General features: G+C 41.9%; 1 protein-coding gene across 5 annotated transcripts in view; it reads right to left on the bottom strand.

Annotated features, from left to right (window-relative positions):
• Nucleotides 1-246: 246 nt before the first annotated feature.
• The window catches only part of kmt2d (lysine (K)-specific methyltransferase 2D), a 36,979-nt gene continuing 18,845 nt past the window's right edge, over nucleotides 247-18,380 (bottom strand). For all 5 annotated transcript variants that reach the window (XM_081387568.1, XM_081387570.1, XM_081387569.1 and 2 more), the window contains exons 33-54: nucleotides 15,932-16,059; nucleotides 13,996-15,821; nucleotides 13,784-13,907; nucleotides 13,246-13,333; nucleotides 13,109-13,169; nucleotides 11,890-12,122; nucleotides 8,871-11,801; nucleotides 8,649-8,792; nucleotides 8,366-8,530; nucleotides 7,989-8,136; nucleotides 7,819-7,900; nucleotides 7,564-7,739; nucleotides 7,361-7,485; nucleotides 7,129-7,264; nucleotides 6,907-7,022; nucleotides 5,462-6,800; nucleotides 5,223-5,359; nucleotides 3,626-3,756; nucleotides 3,227-3,512; nucleotides 3,077-3,150; nucleotides 2,887-2,995; nucleotides 247-2,790 (exon numbers count right to left, since the gene is read on the bottom strand). In XM_081387568.1, the coding sequence (XP_081243694.1) occupies nucleotides 2,698-2,790; nucleotides 2,887-2,995; nucleotides 3,077-3,150; nucleotides 3,227-3,512; nucleotides 3,626-3,756; nucleotides 5,223-5,359; nucleotides 5,462-6,800; nucleotides 6,907-7,022; nucleotides 7,129-7,264; nucleotides 7,361-7,485; nucleotides 7,564-7,739; nucleotides 7,819-7,900; nucleotides 7,989-8,136; nucleotides 8,366-8,530; nucleotides 8,649-8,792; nucleotides 8,871-11,801; nucleotides 11,890-12,122; nucleotides 13,109-13,169; nucleotides 13,246-13,333; nucleotides 13,784-13,907; nucleotides 13,996-15,821; nucleotides 15,932-16,059 (8,652 nt within the window). In that variant the 3' untranslated portion in view covers nucleotides 247-2,697. The remainder of the gene's footprint in view (nucleotides 2,791-2,886; nucleotides 2,996-3,076; nucleotides 3,151-3,226; nucleotides 3,513-3,625; nucleotides 3,757-5,222; nucleotides 5,360-5,461; nucleotides 6,801-6,906; nucleotides 7,023-7,128; nucleotides 7,265-7,360; nucleotides 7,486-7,563; nucleotides 7,740-7,818; nucleotides 7,901-7,988; nucleotides 8,137-8,365; nucleotides 8,531-8,648; nucleotides 8,793-8,870; nucleotides 11,802-11,889; nucleotides 12,123-13,108; nucleotides 13,170-13,245; nucleotides 13,334-13,783; nucleotides 13,908-13,995; nucleotides 15,822-15,931; nucleotides 16,060-18,380) is intronic.

Here is an 18,380-nt window from a genome sequence, read left to right as displayed (position 1 = left end):
TTATTTTTCTTTACAAGAAATAAAGCAGAGACAAAGAAATAAATGGAGGGCTGGGAGGGAAGGGGACAGCTGTATATAAAGAGATGCAACCTCTGACGTCAAAAAATATGTACAATTCAAAATTATATCCATACAAAACATGCCACATACAATAAAAATTACCATTTTATTCATCATCCCTAAAAGTAGCTCTGCTGTACAGTTGCAGCATCTTTTTTAAAAAGTAGATCAGGTTGAAAACCAAAATCAGGATCTATTTGTTTATTTAATTACAACATGTGTATAGAGCTTAAATTAAGAGATTTCAAAAGAACAAAGGGGGGGCAAGAGTTACTCAGGCTAAAATCCAGTGAGCGTCTTTAATAACAGACTACCCTTAAAAGAACCAATGCTAGTTCGGAGGATGTATAAATAAAAAAATGCTGAGTGCAATTCACATGTAATTAATGGAGATATTTTCAATTAATGAAGTCATACCTTTCTACGACTATGCAGCCTTTTCAGAAGTCATATAAAACATTCACTTCTACCGGGAGGGGCGGGGGGAGGGGGGTTGGGAACAATAGGACACCAATCAAAAACAGTATCATCTTGGGAGCTTCAAGATTTTCCATTTACTGAATATACTAATTAAACTGTCACTGATTCAAGGACAGGGATCAGTAATTCACAAGCAGTAGCATAAATAAAAGAAATATATGTGAACAATATTACATAAATACACAAATGCTATGCACCATTTTACTGCTGTTTCTTTCCAAAACAAAACAATCTATTTCAATAAAGAACTTTGCATGAATCCCATCTTAAATGTTTGTCTCATTCACCGCAACCACTCTTCCAAATTTCATTGGTGAAGACATGAGAAACATCACACCTTTAATATGTATATGGTCTTGTAAGAAAAAAAAAAAAACAGATAGAAAAAAAAAAAGTTAAATGCAAAAACACTCTGGTTCATATACATAAAGATATTACTTAGTTTGCCATTTTACATATATTTATAGATATATACACATTAAGTTTTCTGATAAAATGATATCCAGTGGTTGCTTTTTTCATGATTTTTATTTCTCTACAATTTTGAATTTGATTAAAAAGGGGCTGGATAAAGAGTTTAGACCCCTATTATTTACAGTTTATACATTTTGCATTTATTCTTACGTGAGGTCATATGTAAGGGGAGAAAGGAACAAAGTAGCATGGGCTTTGTGGAGACTTTGTTCAACTCCCGTCTTTGAAATTCAACTGTTCTTAACTTTTAAATTACTTTAATAAAAAAGAAAATAGAAATGCCCTTTTTAAGTCTTCCTCCGTCACTGCATCAAGCCTGTAGACTGTGCTACCACTATCAAACCACGATACATAGATTAGATTTAGATACAACCGGCCGTCAGCAGGCAGAGAAAGACTCACTACAGTAAGTTTACAACAGTCCACTATCACAGAAGGGAAGAGGCTTACACCTAAGGGTCCTGGTTGGAGTGATGAGATCCGAATGGAGATCTAATGAAGGCAGGATGTAAGGATTCAAGATGGGAAAACATGTCAAATGCAGTGGCAGTCTTGCATCACTAGTTTTATTTGCCCTATAATCTTTCAAATTGCATCAACGTGGATCTGCACTGTGGCCCTTTCTCATTATTTGCTCCATCGTTAAAAATGCGAGAGGATCCTGATGAGCGTTTATACACTAAAAACATGATCTGCACGCGCTGACGCAGCTACATGATATCTACAATCGGAAAAAGGTGGCCTGCGAGACACCCGTTTGAGTTTTGATTGCTCTAAGTAATGCATCATCATATACTGTATCTCATTTGTGTAATCAAATCAAAAAGAGTTGCACTGGCTCACTATTGTAATCATCCGAAAGCAAAATATAGATAGGAGCAAGCCTGCTGCTTAAGTTTCCCTGCTTACCCGAGAAGGCAATTGCCATGGACACATTCCTGCCTTCCCCTTTCCACAGTAGCACTTAACAGTTTAATACAAAGCAGTGACGTCCCACAAACTCAATGAGGTAGACTGGGTGAAATAAACCCACCTTTTAAATCAATATAATAAAACATCTCGTGCCTCTCGAGCCACAGGTCAATAGTATCTCAACGTTATATCTCATCACAGTTCTAAGCAGAGCCACTCCAGGATTGTCTTGCCAAGGTCCACGATTTTCATTGATGATTTGATGGGAGAGCGTTCGTCTGGGGTGATGGAAAGGATGGTAGCGGGAAGGATAGGTCCAAGCTAAATTGTACTAGTTCATTTTTGAGAACTTACATGGCTTTAATCAAACATCTTCACTGAGTTCTAGTCTAAGTGTATTGATATGCTATAGCTTCAGTTGTTTTGGTAGATGTCGAAGGGACCAGTTGTAGCCAGAGTCAGCTTATTGTAGGAGGAAACAGTGGAAGTGCTTTTGGCAGAGGTGAATTTTTTAATCAACATGAAAGATTCAAGCAGGTCCAATACCTTCAAGCTCATCTGTAAAAGGTTGTGTCTTCAAAAGTTTACTCTTCAAAGCTTTGGCTCTTGTTGTGAATAACAAAGTCTTGTCTTTCAGGTGACTGAGAGTGAACTTTTCTTACTCGATTCAGAGCAGCTTATTAACTGGATAGTAAGAATATAACAGGCTTTGGCGCAGGAGTGTTCTGGCACCAGGGAGCAAAGACGGGTCGGACTCTTCCTCTGTCCCTGTTAGTTCATCCACTTTCTGCAATTCCAGGCTCCACAATGGCAGGGGATCTTGTGCTGATCATCCTCGAAGTCAAACTGATAGTCATACGTCAGCTAAAACAGATTGAGAGAGGAGAATGCAAAGGATTATACTGGGGAACAGCACTGAGAGCACGGCCAAGCCAAATGAAAAATGTAACTCGAACCTACCTCTTCACCCTTCGGGATCCTGCGACTAGAAATTATGATGATCTTGTCCTCTTTATCAAATGTCACAACTTCCGCGACACAGTTGGGTGCACAAGAATGATTGACATAACTAGGGAGACAAAGAAATCATAAACTAAGACCCAAACCAAACATTTGCATTGCAAGAACAGCACAGAAAGTTTGATCTTACCGGGCAGGACCGCCAGTTAAGGTGGCATCAATCACATGCTCGTTATTTATGCGAAACATGTAGATCCCGCGGTTCTGATTGAAGAAACCAAAGAAGTTAAAAAAATGAAAAATAGAGAAAATATATAGCAGAAGCTTGACATCTACAAACCTGCTCCTCGTAAATCTTCTCTCTGCGATTTGCAACCTCGTTGCGAATGATGGTGCCAATGTACTCTATGACCATGGTGTGTTTTTCAAGGTCTTTAGCAGCGTAGAGACCCAGTCCTTGAATGCGAGAACGGGCCAGGTACACATTGTTTTTCCACTCTGTCTTCAGTCGACGGTATTGAGAAGATTTGGAATGAACAAACTGCTTGCTGTACGGGGTGTTAATTTCCCCTGTAAATGTGCTCTGATAGGCTTTGGACATACTCGTGCTGTTCAGAGTATGAGGCCTGAGAAGCAGGATAAAATTACATTAGATTCTTACAATCACTTTCCATACTTAGAGTCTTAAATCAATTGACACATGAGAAAGCTGAAGTCTTCCATTTCTTTTGTTCATTACCGTTTGCAGTGGGTGAGAATTTTGGGTTCAGATCGTGCACAGCCTGTAGGATTTATCATGAGGGGAAGCTCCATGAGAGGATGGCGGCCATATCGGAACGTATAATTCTGGCAGTTTTCCACTCCAGGAAGCTGCAGGACAAATTTTGAGCAGCGAAAATTGTATTATATTGTTAATAATTATAATCAAGATATTGAAGAAAAATGCTTTTAATAGGGATGGGAATCACAGGAATTTAACGTCCTGGTTCCAGTTCCTCAATGGTTCCAGTTCATTTTTTTATGACTTAAGGAATAAATATTTGGAAAAAAGAAATGCAATTAGACAAATTAGATATTTTCAACACTAGATAAATGTAAATATAGAACATTATTAAATCATTTCAATAGTAAATGTAAAGAAAAAAAAAAGAAAAAAATTTTAGAGGCAGCATTAATGTAATCAAATAATTGACCGTAACTATATACTAAAAAAAAAAACGATGATAAAAAATGTGAATTTCATTCATTTCTTTTTTTACATATTACTGACAAAACATTGTTTATCTTTAACTACATGCGTCATCGCTGATTTGATCAACAGAAGAAAACAGAGCAAGAATAGTTAACAAAAATGAATCATATGGTTTAGGTTTATTTTCTTTTTTTTTTACAGTTTTATTAACTGAATGATGTTCATTTTTGTTAGCGGTTCCAAACAGTGATGCGCGGGTCAATGTATAAACAATCCGCACCAGACCGACGTTTTCAACTAACCCGCCCGCAACTCGGACTGCAAAAAAAAGAAAGAAAATATTGTACCCGACCCGCATTTTTTAAAAGTAGTAAATGCTCATCGTAGCGTCATTGGGCCATAGACGTAGGCACTAGGGGTGCGGGGGGCTCTCCTCCGACTTTCCCAACAAAAATCCCGCCCCCTCTCAGAAAAGACATAAAACTGACATTACTGAGCTATATGTGTTTAAAAGTAGCCTAGGTACAATGGCATTGCTCAGTTCAACGTGTTGGGAAATCGGGCATTTTGTCCCGCGTCAGCATTTATTCAAAAGTTAATAACGCTCAACATTAAAAATGGTAAATAAGGATTTCCCACTTCTCCAACACGTCGCTCGCGAGCTACCAGTAGCTCGTGGCCTGATTGGAGGTAGCTCGCCAAGGGCCGTTTTAGCGTCTTTTGCGCGCTCAAGTTCGTTATTTCAAATAATTGAAGCGACGCGCTCATTTTTTCCAGGCGCAGCGAGTCAACATGACGGATGGGGGTGCACCCAAACTACGGGTGTTTTCTTCTTCTAAATAAATCTTTCTTATTATAAAAATGATTTAAAGGCTGAAATATGCAAGGTTTATCTTTTTATAAAAACTCTTTTGTCAAAACTGTATTTGAACTTGTAGCCTACATGTTAGTAGTAGATAACATGTTGCAATACACTCCTTTAAAATTTGACCCGACCGTCCGCGACCCGAATATCATTAAAAATATTTTTGGATGACTCGTAACCGCGGGTGACCGCAGGCACCCGCTTATTTTGGATCAACCCGCGCATCACTGGTTCCAAATAAATACCAGTTCTCGGTTCCCAACCATACTTATTTCTCACCGATTCAGTGATTCGCATCACTGCATGGACAGTAAGTCCATACATCTCTTCTCCCTTGACATGCTCTGTGAAGAGTTTCAGCATGGCTGCTTCATCACGCAGCTTGGCAACCTGCTGCACAATCTTGGACCAGATGCCTGAAGAGCAGTGGCATGACATAAGCATGATGCGGCAAGATAAATCATTCCATCAGGATTACATTTACAGTCATTTCAGAAAATAAACTTAGATTTACATACCATCTGGTGTGGCGTCTCGGAAGTGCAGGTCTTCATACCCGTGCTCTAGGACACGCGCTTCAAACAGAGGCCTGCCATCCTGCTCACTGATGCGACAACGGTAGCGACATCTGCGGTTTGGCACGCGAGTGCTCCAGTAAATTCGTGTGGCCTCGTAGCCCACTGGAAATATAGCAGTGGGTGAGTGAAACACAGCCATTTGAGAGGGCAAGAGCTGGCCCACAGCATGGAAGATGAGCCCGCCAACACGGAACATGTGAATGCGGTCACCACGTTGCAGGATGCTTGCAATCTGCTTCACCTCATCTCGCTCAATGTAGACGCGTCGAAAAACAGCAAAACTGCTGAGCTCCTCTTCACTGGGGCCTTTAAGCTTGTGCTGGGTGCAGAGCATAGTTTTGTCTTTGAAAAACATGCAACGAGCCCGAATGGCACAGGCAAAATGATAAACATTCGGGCAGCGCAAACGGTTGCAGCTGTTAGTAGCACCCGTCTTCTGACAGTAAGCACAGCGGGTGCGCAGTCCACGCCGAAGAGCAACCTCCACATTAATAAGCGCACCACCCTGGGTCTCATACACCTCAGTGGACCACAAAGCACAGTTAAGATGCACCCACAGATCGACATCGATGTTAAGCAGACGTGCAGGACCATCTGTGGCACCATCTCCTTCCTCGTGGCAGAAACAGCACTTGCGCTTGTCTCTGGGCAGCTTGTCTGGTTTTAGGGTAATGCGGAGGCGCTCCATGAGCTCAGAAACTTCACGGCTGTTCTCTTTCTTAGACCCACCCTTGCGAATAGTGATGACTATCTGGAGACGCTTCCAGCGCAGACCCTTCCATTTTTTTACCTTAGGTCGTTCTTCTTCATCAGAAAGAGTCCTACTACGGTGTTTGATAGGTTTGAGGGACATCTCTATTGTGGGGGAGTCTAGAGGAGGAGAAATGGCTGGAGCAGAAGGTTGTTCTTCTGATGGAGCAGCTAAGGGGAGAACCACTGGCTCCTGAGATTCAGACTCCACGGTAACAGGGGAGCTGTGAGCCTCCAGTTTAACTATAGGGTCGGTTTTGACAGGATCACTCAGGCTTGCGGAAGGGGATGATGTAGTCTGAACAGGTGCATCCGGTTCAGGTTTGGGCTCAGGTTGAGTGATGTTTTCTGGCTCAGCTACAACAGAAGATGGTGGTGGTGGTGGTGGTGGTGGTGGTGGTGGGGGTGGGGATGGTGATGGAGGTGGAGATACCTCAACAGGAATAACAGGCAGGTGGCGCACATCCAGGTCTGAAACATTTGTCATGTAACAGTGCTGAGCAGGTCTATCTTCTTGATCTTGGCATTCCTGCAAAAGAGTAAACATGTCAGAAGAAATTAGATATGTAAGGTACCTCTAAAAAGAAAGAAGACATTTAGAAAACAAAAAAAAGAGAAATTCTCAGGAAACTCACCTGTTTGATAAGAGCTAGAATATCGACTTGTTTCCTCAGAGTACATCCTGGGAGGGAAACATCAAACTGCCTAAGCCACTCTGCATCATTGCTTGCAGAAGGGTCTGTCTTCATAGCTGGAAAAAAAAACATTAAAACAGCTTTAGAGAAACCAAAAACAAGAAGCTAATCATTTAGCCGATACTTTGAGAATAATTTTGAAAGACAGTTTGAGTGCATTACCTGGGTTGGAGGAGTCAGGTACTTTCCCAGGTCCAACACCTGCTCTACCAGGACTCTGGGGAAAAGCCACCTCGTAAGAACTTGGCATACGTATGTGCAGCAGTTGGGCAACAGCCAACATCACTGTGTTGAGATTCTGTTAAAAAGAAAACAGTACTTAAACCTTGTCACGCACAATTATCCAATGCCTTTGAGGTTAAGGTTGGGTTAAGACATTTAGAGAATTAAATACCTTTGCGGCAGCTGATGAAAGCATGAAGGTTACAGATACTTCATTGCTTTTAGTTTTGTCCCACTGGCTGGATGAGGCTTCAACTTTTCCATCCACTGACTCGAATGGTTTTGTCTCTGAGAAACCTGTATATAGGTAAGATCAGTCCATCATGAAAGATTCAAGTAAACAAATTAAAATAATTTCCAAACAGTGCCACATACTGGGGATGGCAGAACGAGGAATAATGGGGATAACAGGAGAGATGGCCCTCTCATCCTCCTCCTCTTTGGGATCCAATAGATGGGGGAAGCGTGTTGTCTCATCACCTAGTTGGCTTTCAGGTGAGGATGCAGGCACAATGCTATCTGGAGCATCACTGTCATCATCGCTCTCCATCCTGAGTTGAGAAAATCCATTAGTGCGCTGACATATGCACAAGCTTAAGATTAGTTTTCCAATAAATTTAGGCAATTTACCGTATATCTTCGTTTTGGTTGTGAGGTGGAGTGGGGAGAGCTGCTAGTATGTCTACACTCTTTACTTCCTCTGGAACAGAACCTTCAAGTACAGGGAAAGATGTTAGGAGTCATAAGTCACTAAAGTCATAACGGCTCACTAATAAATCTTAATCAATGTAATGTCTTACCCATGGTATCTTCTGACGCCTCTGTCCCTTTTTGACCTTCTGCTAGTTCCTCTACAGGTGTCACTCCATTTAGAAGTTTGTGCTGCACCGAAGGTGGTGGAGTTGGGGGAAGTGATGATGGTGGTGTTGGAGGATTGCTGAGGTTGTTCTAAAAGGAAAAAGCAACAAAGAACATTTAAAAATATGGAATTTTACTGTAATTAAGTGAAATATGGGAGAAAAGAATGTAAAAGTGTTGCAATCTGGCTGCATCTTAAGAACTTGCATACAACAGTGAACAGTCTTTGGAATTTCTAGAATGAGGAATACACAGAGCCAATCTAGAAAGTCTTTTGTAAGGTACATGGTTAAACTGAAAATTTCAAACTATAGTGTACCTTTGTAAGAAGCTGGGAATAGTAGTCTGGAATATTGTCTAGCATAGCACTTCCAAATGAGCCTTTCAACTGGGTCTTGGCATTGGCTGGGCTGCTGCCAAAGGGAGCAAACAAATCCAGACTAGCAGTAATGGAGGGCTCCATCAAAGGAAGAAGAGAAAGTCCCTGTAGGTTAACCATAAGTGAGTAATGATTTAACTTCATAATATTAATCCAAATTGTTCATAGCCATGCATTACACTTAAAACAGAAAGCAAAGATTCAAAAAGCCAATGCCACATACTTGTTTCAGCTGCTTCATTATTGCCTCAGTTTTTCCAACTTCTTCTTTCTTTGTTTTCTTTCTAGAGTTTGGCCCACGCTCTCCAGCTTTTGTAGTACGTTTGGCCTTGACTATTGGAGTTCTCTTTGTGAGTGACTGCAGATCCTAAAAATAGAATCAGATAAGAATGAGATGCTCAATTTCATAATACATATGCATAATAAAAGGACTTCCTTGGCCTACCTCCATATTACGTGGAGTTCCTTGAAGCTTTTGCTCAAGCATTGCTAGCTTGCTATTGATGTGCCCATTTATCTCATTATGAATACCATCTGAGGGCCTCTGAGATGCCAGTTGTAAATTTTTGGTTCGAAGGAGTTTCTGTAATAACTGTTGGCCAGTCTCTGTCCTTTGAATTTGGGATCCAAGATCTCCTACTTGATTTCTAGAGCCCAGAGCAGAGTTCGAAATAGCAGTGGCACTGATGGTTTCTCCAGAAATTTCTCTCTTTATGCCATCAGAATGGGCCTCTACACTATCTCCTGTGTCACATTGGACTTCACGTGGTTCCTGTTTGATGTTTTGCAGCATTATCTTGCACATTTCATTGGGTACTGGAGTTTGCCGAGACATATGACCCTCAGATACTTGAGCATTGGTTGGTGTTTGGTGTAGGTTGGGTGCTGAATGAGGAGATGGACCATTGAGTGGAAAAGGAGCAGAAAGAGCTTCAGTATTGGGACTCTGAGTCTTTGTAGTTGGAGATCTCAGAGGTGAAGCGCTTGATCCCCCTGTCTGGCTAAAGGGACTACCCTTTCCTACAATACCATCTGGTCTAGAAGGTGATGACAAGTGACTGGAGAGTGACAGGTTGCCTGTCTCAGGTTTATTTACAGATGCTGGGCTTGAACCAGGTTCTGGAACAGTGGACCCTGCAGGAGAACCTGCATGAGAGGGAGAGGCTCGAAAGGGGCTCAGTGCTGTTGCCACATGGGACTGTTGTTGCTGTAGATGCTGGGGTCCAGGTGGAGTCTGAGACATTCTCATAATCCTTTGCTGATTAGAAAGTGGGCTTCCAGGAGAACCCTGACCCACTAATTGGCGAGGAGACATTGGTCTAGCCATATGTCCAGGTGCTGTGGCACGAACCTGACCCAGTACTGACCTGGGAACTTGACCTCTCATCATCTGATGATGCAGTTGTTGCTGTTGTAACATCTGCTGCTGCTGCTGGGCACTATTGATGTATTGAGGCATGGGTCCTTGAGAAGGCTGTTGCATAGCCCCCGCAACACCTTGATGAAACTGTGTAGCCATTCCAGATGGTTGTCCCATTGCTCCCGATTGCTGTTGAGGGCCAACTGGACCGTGTTTGCCGGCCATTCCAAAGCGATGCTGCTGTTGTTGGATTTCAAGACCTGGATGCCGTGGACCAACTGGTGGCCCCTGTGGGACCTGGGGACGCATTTGTCCCTGCACCTGACCCTGCATTCTTAGCATCTGGCCTTGTTGTAGCTGTCGCTGGGCAATCATTGCCTGAATTTGCTGCAACTGTTGGCTAGGAGTCAGGTGACGCAGTTGGGGATTCTGCGCAATGAAGGCCTGAATGTTTATAGGGGCACGTATTTGCCCTGCAGAAGCACCAGGCCTTGGGGTCATCATCATCTGCTGGCCTCTAGGAATGCCCATCTGTTGAGTCAATAAAGCTTGCTGCTGTTGATTTGCAATGCCAGTCATTGTAGTTTGCGTCTGACTATTTTGGACAAGCACTTCTTGTGGTTGTTGTGCAGCAACCTGACCAGCTTGCTGTTGGGCCATAAAGCACATTTGCTGATCTTCCTGTTTTATTTGTATGGTGTTCTGGGTCTGAAGACCAAGCTGCATCTGTTGTTGCTGTGGTTGTACTTTAAGATGTGTTCCAGCCTGTTGGTTGCCTACAAAACCATGTTGTTCAGCAACTCCAATGTTCTGGTTTGGTTGAGGCGGTGCTGTCGGTTGTTGAGCCAGAAAAGCATGTGGCTGCTGTGGCTGTCCAACAACACAATGCTGCTCTCCACTAGATCCCTGTTGTTGCATCTGAAGTGGTGTAGGAGGTCCACCCTGTTGGGGGGGTGTTTTCGGACTAAGTAGTCCTCCATCTTTATGGGCAGGATTCTGAAGATCCTGGACACCTTGTTGCAAACTCTCGGCAACTCCTTGGGTACTCCCTGATGGTGGAGTTTCTAAAGCTCTTTGTGGCTCAGAGGGACCAGCCTGTGTCTGTTGTTTCAATTGTGAGATTTGTTGCTGTTGAAGTTGAGCAAGGTTTTTCACAGCATTCTGCTGCTGCTGTGACAGGAGCATGCGCTGAGCCATTACACTCTGCTGTTGAGGTGTGAGCTGGGCTGGTGGCCCCCTGGCAACATGCTGATCCATCAAACCTTGAGGTCTCTGAAGCTGCTGAACAATTTGTTGATTACCACCCATACCCTGTGGTTGGCCTCCCAACATATTTGCAGTTTGGGTCATTTGCTGGCCCATGACATTATGTTGCGTCTGTCCAATCATTCCTGGAGGAGTCTGCATTAACCCCTGACGATTTTGCTGGTTATTAATTAATCCTTGTTGTAAGTTTGGTTGCTGCTGCCCCATGTTGCCCATCAAAACTTGGGCTGGCTGGTTGCCTATGGCTCCAGGTTGCTGGTTAATTACACCGGGCTGCTGAGGTTGATGTGACATAGGCTGCTGCCCCATCATCAACTGTTGTTGTTGTTGCTGCTGCATTTTTTGGACCATTTGCATTCTATGCTGTAACTGTCGCTCTTGTAGAACTCTTGGATCTGGTCCTTGTGCTCCAGGGCCTTGTGGAAAAAAACCAGGAGGTGGAACTGGTTGCACAGTGCCAGCTGCAAGTGGGAGAGTGGGAGGCTGGGCTCCACTAAAGGGCTGCATTTGTGGCATTCTAATTGGCATACCTCCTTGAGGCATCCCTGCTTGAGGCATCCCTCCAGGTGGTTGACCAATAATTGGTCCTCCTTGTTGGCCGATCATCATTTGTCCAGGCATCTTGGAAAGCATGTGGGGCGCCTGTGTAGAGGGCCCTGGAGCTAGCACGGAGGACCCTTGCTGATGCTGCTGTTGCTTACTCCGGTACTCTGCAATAAGATTGGTGTGCTCCTTCTGCTGCTTACGTACCTAGAAAAGCACATTTCAATGTTATTAGCTGAATGACTTTAAAGACAACAAAATCTCTCATTCGTTTGTAAAAAGATATTTTGCATACCTGGTCCAATTGTTTCTGGATCTTACTCTGTTCCTCAGTGACCAGTTTGAGCTTTTCAGCATCTGCTTCTGCAAATTCACGCCCAGCTTTCTTTGCAGTGCGCTGCTTGGCACACAGAGCTTTACGGGATTTGCGATGTGCTCCAATTTGCTCTTCTAAGAACTTCAACTGCATTTGCAGCAACTGCTGTGTATGCACAAGCCATTCTTCATATTGGTGCTGCTCAGCATCATCTGTTATAAGTGTTAACATCAACATTAAAAGCATGAAATAAACCGAACTGTCTATAACCTGTATGCACAATGTCTGCCTATATACTTTGTGGAAAATATAGTTTGCTACAAATTGTGCAATGCAACAAAAATAGACAGATTTCCATGTTATCTAGATTCTGAAATTGTCAAATTAGTAAATTCAGAATATCCATTTTAATGTCTGATTGTTTTCTGCATTGCCAAAATCATGACATTAAATTTGTGTTTACATAGGGAAAGTAATAATAATAATAATAATTAGGGCTGAACGATACATCGAATTTTCATCGTCATCGCGATATGAACTCGCGCGATGAACACATCGCAACAGACAGCCTGACACGATGAATAACACCTGGTTCAGATTACAAGATTTTTGTGTCTGATCCGATAGTCACGGTGTCAGATTACTCGATTTTGACTCCTAAAATCTTGTCGTGTCATGGACAAGAAACATGTCAGACTACACGTTGCTTTCCGACCAGTCATCGCGTGCCGTCACACGCACACATTCACTCGCAAACATTCACTCGCACACACACACACACACACACTGTCCCTCGCTCGCTCGCTCACTCGAGTGCGCGCGCACACACACACACACCGTCCCTCACTCACTCACTCACGCTAAATAGTAATCCAGGCAGGTAATAAACGTTTGACCTATCACGCAAATAACCTATTAAAGCACTAAGACATGGGAACAGTATATTCTATTTTACAATGTCTATTTAAAAAAAAAAAAAAAAAATTCAGGAATTGTTGTAAGCTATAGCTAACATTCACATTTGAATATTTATCGCAAGTCATATCGTCATCGCAATATTAAACAATGTTATCGCACATCGCAGCTTTTCCTCATATCGTGCAGCCCTAATAATAATAATAATAATAATAAATAAGGGAAAGGGTAATAAAAGTAGTAAAGGGGTGGTTTGTTGGAAAAATAGAAATGCACAACATACTAATGATGCCAAATTGTGGAGGATTCGGTCTTGTTTGAACCTGGTTGCTGCCTTCTCCATCCTGAAATAGAAGGATTAAGTTTAAGATGTGATTTTAAATTCACACAAAATGAACTAAAAAATTTTTAAAAACCTACCTTGGAAGACCCAGGTGCAAGCTGAGCCTGGGAATCCTCATTTCCAGGGGCTGAAGTTAACCTCTGAGCCAAAAGAGATACTTGCTGCCTAAAGTTTAATAAAATTTAAATTATATCCAAAACAGAACTGAAATGGGCAATTCCATGGAAATATCAACCAGCTAATTTTTTAGAAAAGGAAAAAACCCCTACTAAATTATTGATTTATATTACTGTACTAAAGACAGATAACCGATTTATTGCATAATGTATCATCCACATGAGGTCTACACCAAATTATTCAAATTATACAAAAAAACTGGAGAGCCAATCTTTCTACTTTATGACTATTAAATAATTGTGCACTTCAAAGTGTATTGCATCACAATAACAATTTCCTGATTTAAACAGGAAAAACTTGCCTAAACATATTATATTAAACATATTATTATACAAATGGTACTCTCTAAAAAGTAACATTTCATATTTTCACTTTCAATTTTACATCCATAACAGTAGAACTGATCAACAATGTGTGTTAATAAAGACAAAAAGGTACCTATTCATTCCAGGTGGTACACCTATTGGATCTTGAGCCAACACCCTCTTAATTCCTTTAAGCGCAACCATTTTAGCCTTCGCAATAGGATCCATTATGTCATCTGTCATGAATTTATCCAGCTCTGAGAATAAATAATATTTACAACATAAAATTAATTTTTTGGATAATAAAATAGGAATAAACAGTTGATGAAACTCATTTCAACATACCTTTATCTGGGAAAAAGTTGCTGGCCAAGTTCTGCTGTTTAACAATATGTGGAGGTGGTGCCGTCTGTTGCTGAGGAGTAATACCAGGATGAATTCTGCCAGGCTGTCCACCTCGTAAAATGCCTTGCTGCTGTCCCATTGCTGCATGGGGAGGTGAAGCACCAATTAACCTCTGCTGCTGTTGTGGTAACACATGAGGTGGCCTGGGCACCATACCTGCTTGAGGCACAATGCCCTGGGATGGGTGGTGGTGCTGTGGCATCATAATTTGATTTGGCCCCTGAGGAGGCTGTTGCTGATTCTGAATGCTGTGAAGTTGACTACCAATCCCTCCCTGTAGAGCACTTAAATGCTGCTGCTGTTGTTGTTTCTGAAGCTCCTTCTTTTCATGCTCCAAAAGATCTTGTATTAATAAAGGTAGTTCACTAGCTTCCAGAGAGCTTTCTACTTTGTCTAGATCTTCTGCTGTAGAGTGGTGGCCAGAATCTGGCAACCCAAGTGGATCATTACCCAGGTCTGGATGTGGTGCAGTTGGTGGAAAGGACAGTGTATCTGCTTGGCTGGGAAGAGGAAAAGGTATACCACCTAGACGGACGGTGTTCAAAGAAGCAGTTGCGGTCTCTGGTTGATTAGAGGCTTTTGATCCACTGAGCAAAACCGACACAGTTTCACTGAGTTCATCTTTAACCGAAGCTTGTCCTGACTGTGGTTGTTCAACCAACCCCTTCCCTTCAAGTTTTACAGAGGACAGTCTAATGGCATCAGAGGACTCTACTTTTGGAGTATTGGTAGCAGATGAACTCTCAGTCTTTAAAGGTGGTTGAGTGGCAGTTGTGCGCGTGACCTGACAAGCTAAATCGGCTCTTGGTTTCTCTTCAACCTTGATTTCTACATTAGCAGAAGACCCTGGTCCTTCCCCCTCTGCTTCCACAAGTCGCAACTGGTCAGAAAAAACATCTTTGGGATCACCCTGATCAAGCTCAGGGTCAGTGTATGCCAGCAAATCAAATTCATCACTGTTGAGCAGATCATCCAAATGAGGATCATTGGTCTCAAGATTGTCGAGGTTTCCCAAATCATCATCGCCTTTATCAGGATCAAGGTCAAGAGTAGCAAGATCATCATCCTCCACTCCGGTTTCTGCCACTGTATCACCCAGCCCTTTGGAAGCAAAGGCATCCTCTAGGTCAGACTCAGGTAGGTCAACTGGATTCACAACAGTCTGTTGACCTCTTATTGTACTTGTTTGAGGTTGAAGCTGTTGAGTAGTAGTGTGAGAAATGGGCGTTTTAGGTGTAGTAGTTGGCACCTGTTGCGGCTGTAGCTGAGACTGAGGAGGGGGTACATTGCTTTGTTGTTGCATTAATAAGTCCATACCACCCTGCTGTAACCCAAGTCTGGGATCACGCATCCCCTCCGCTGAAGCATTGAGAGATGGGGGTAAGTTCTGCTGAAGAAAAGCAGCATTAATTTCCTGCTGTGGAAGAAACATGCGTTGTCTGGGTAAAGGTGCCCTTTGCATAAACTGAGGACCGAGTGGCATCCTCTGGGAATTATGCCTCAACTCTATAAACTGAGGTGGTGCTCCCGACACATGGCTCTGTACAGCTTCTGCGCCAGTGCCTGTGACCCCTGTCAAAGGATTAGGGATATTCTGCATGGACTGCATGTTGAGAGAATTGTTGATGGGAGTATTAAGGTGCTGCCTGGGAACGGCTTCGATCATAGATGGTTGCGGGAACCTCCGCGGAGCACCTTGGTTTTGCCACTGTGCAGGAAATAATGGACGAGGATACATCCCCTGAGAAATATTGGGCCCAGCTTGCCTACATAAAAAGCGCATTTTAAAAAATGTTAATTGTGAAAGTAACGTTTACAAGGACTGTGTAAAATCACAGATTAATTGAAACCAGTTGCATTTTTCAGCTCATTGTACCTTAATGCGCTGGGCTCCATAGTTGCTGGTGTCCCAGGAGGAGGTGGGCGGCAAAGCTTTTCATCCATTGCTCCCATTGGCAGAGGCATCCTGCTGCTAAGGGCTGCCTGAGCAACCACAGCTCTGTCCTGATGGATGTAAGGTGATGTTATGCTAACTAACAAAACACTTGTCTGTACAATCAGTCAAAATAAATGCACTACGCCATACAGCCATTATATATATTTTGCAATATTTCATATTTTTTTAGTTATTATATTGTTATTTTTTAGTTATACTGTTATATAACATTGTTTTGGGCCAAATTAAGCATCCCTACAAACAAGCACAGCAAACTGGAGCATTTACAACAAAACCGATATGACATTTCTCAGCCGATACCGATAGCCGATTATTCAGAATGATATCAGCCGATAACGATAGTTTGGTTTTTCTTATAAAAAAAAAAAAAAATCTCTCTCAAATAATGCTGCAAACTATAAAGAGAACCCTCTCATTTGGTACACTATAATATTAGAGGTTAAAATTAACAACAGAGCTATTATATTGAACTGTTTATTTCCAGATAAATATATTTAGCCTACACAAATAAAAGCTGAAATGTTTGTATACAACTCAGGTAGTTTTCATAAGCACTTGTCTTCATGGCAAATTTATTCAAACATACATATAATTAACAGTAAATAAGCTCCTCTCTATTTTAATTTCTTTAAAGGGGACCTATTATGCAAAATTCACTTTTGTATGGTGTTTGAACATAAATGTGTGTTGGCAGTGTGTGTACACAACCACCCTACAGTGATAAAAATCCACTCACTTTTTTTTTTATCTCCATAAATCAAAAGCAGTCTCTCCAAACGACCCGTTTTTAGAATGTGGCTTTAGTGACATCACTAAAGCCGCAGGCCCCGCCCACGAGTGTTGACTGACATACCATTATAACTTAGACCCGCCCTGATCGAGTTCACTGCGAGTTGTACACATCAGCCATTGCTGCAGCAATGCACTCACAAGAAGAGTCGAAGCATCTCCCAAGCGTTGAAGGTGTTGTAGCTGGATGTATTCATTCACATAGCTCTCTATTTACTCTTGAAATCTGCCAGCCACTGAAGACGAGGAGGATTCATTTTGTTTTCAAAGAAAATGCTCCCTCAACTCTACAGAAATTTATGTAAGTTACTTATACACTTCTTATACTGTTTACTCAGCTCTAACAGTGATTTTCTGAAGAAAAACTGATGCTTCATCTTTTGTGTGACATACAGTAAACTTTATTAAACTCATCAGTATATTTTGTGTCATCATTAAGACAATTCAGATCGTCAGACGGAGTCCTACAGCAGGCTTGCATTAATAGTGTATACAAGCAATGCCAAATAGGTTATAATCGTAATTAAACTAAACTATACCTTTTCCAACTCCATACAGCATATATTCTCTGACTCTGTAGGCATTTTTATGGTCGAAATGAACACCATTACTGTGACTGTCTGTTTTATTATTATCATCTTCCCTGTTCTAGCTCTGATCGCGGGATTCGCGGCTGCTTAGGCTCCGCCCCCTGTGACGTGAACCAGCAGCTCATTGGCATTTAAAGGAGAAACACTAAAACAGTGCGTTTTTCACAGACCCAAAAAATGATGATTTAAACGTGCTGTAAATAAAATTCCGTTGGGTATTTTGAGCTAAAACTCAAAATACACACTCTGGGGACATCAGAGACTTATTTTACATCTTGTGAAAAGGGGCATAATAGGTCCCCTTTAAAGCTAACTAACAAACGGATGACTTTCCTGAGGTAAATGCAACATTAAGTGATATTGTTCACAAGCTGTTTTATTGACATCTTTCCACGGTTGAAACACTGATTGAGTGATTATATGAGACATGATACGGTTGTACTGTATCTTTCATCTTCCCTTCTGATATTCATGCATGTTTTTTCTAGATATAATTTGTATTAAAGTGGAAGAAAAGACTCGTGCCCCACGCTATTGCTTGAACTGAGGCGCTACAGCGGTCTGTCACATCATATTTAAGAGCGTCAAAACGCCATTTATTGTTTGAACTTCGTGATAAAATGAACAGAATTTGAAAGATGACACCTTGTTTCTTTTTAGAAGTAACAAAGCACAGAGATATTTGCGATTATTGAATAAGAGGTGCGCTACAAATAATGTTTAGTATAGGGGAAAAACTGCAGATCTGGCAACCCTTGCATGAACTTTAGATTTTAAATCGAAATCGATCGAAATTAATGCTCAATCTCGATTATCGAATCAAAAAATGGAATCGTCGATGCTGCCACGCCCCATATGTCACTTCACCTCGGCTTGCCTGTAATAGGTAAAACTCCTTTTCTCGAGAATATTGAAGCCTTTATTTTAAAACACATTGCAGCTGCACAGCGAGAGCATCATAGCTCATCTGAGCGAGCTGATTGTCTGTG

This window comes from Scardinius erythrophthalmus (assembly GCF_964197995.2).
Source record: "Scardinius erythrophthalmus genome assembly, chromosome: 15".
Taxonomy (NCBI): domain Eukaryota; kingdom Metazoa; phylum Chordata; class Actinopteri; order Cypriniformes; family Leuciscidae; genus Scardinius; species Scardinius erythrophthalmus.
Note: the sequence above shows the minus strand (reverse complement) of the source record. Positions and strands in the feature narration are given on the sequence as shown.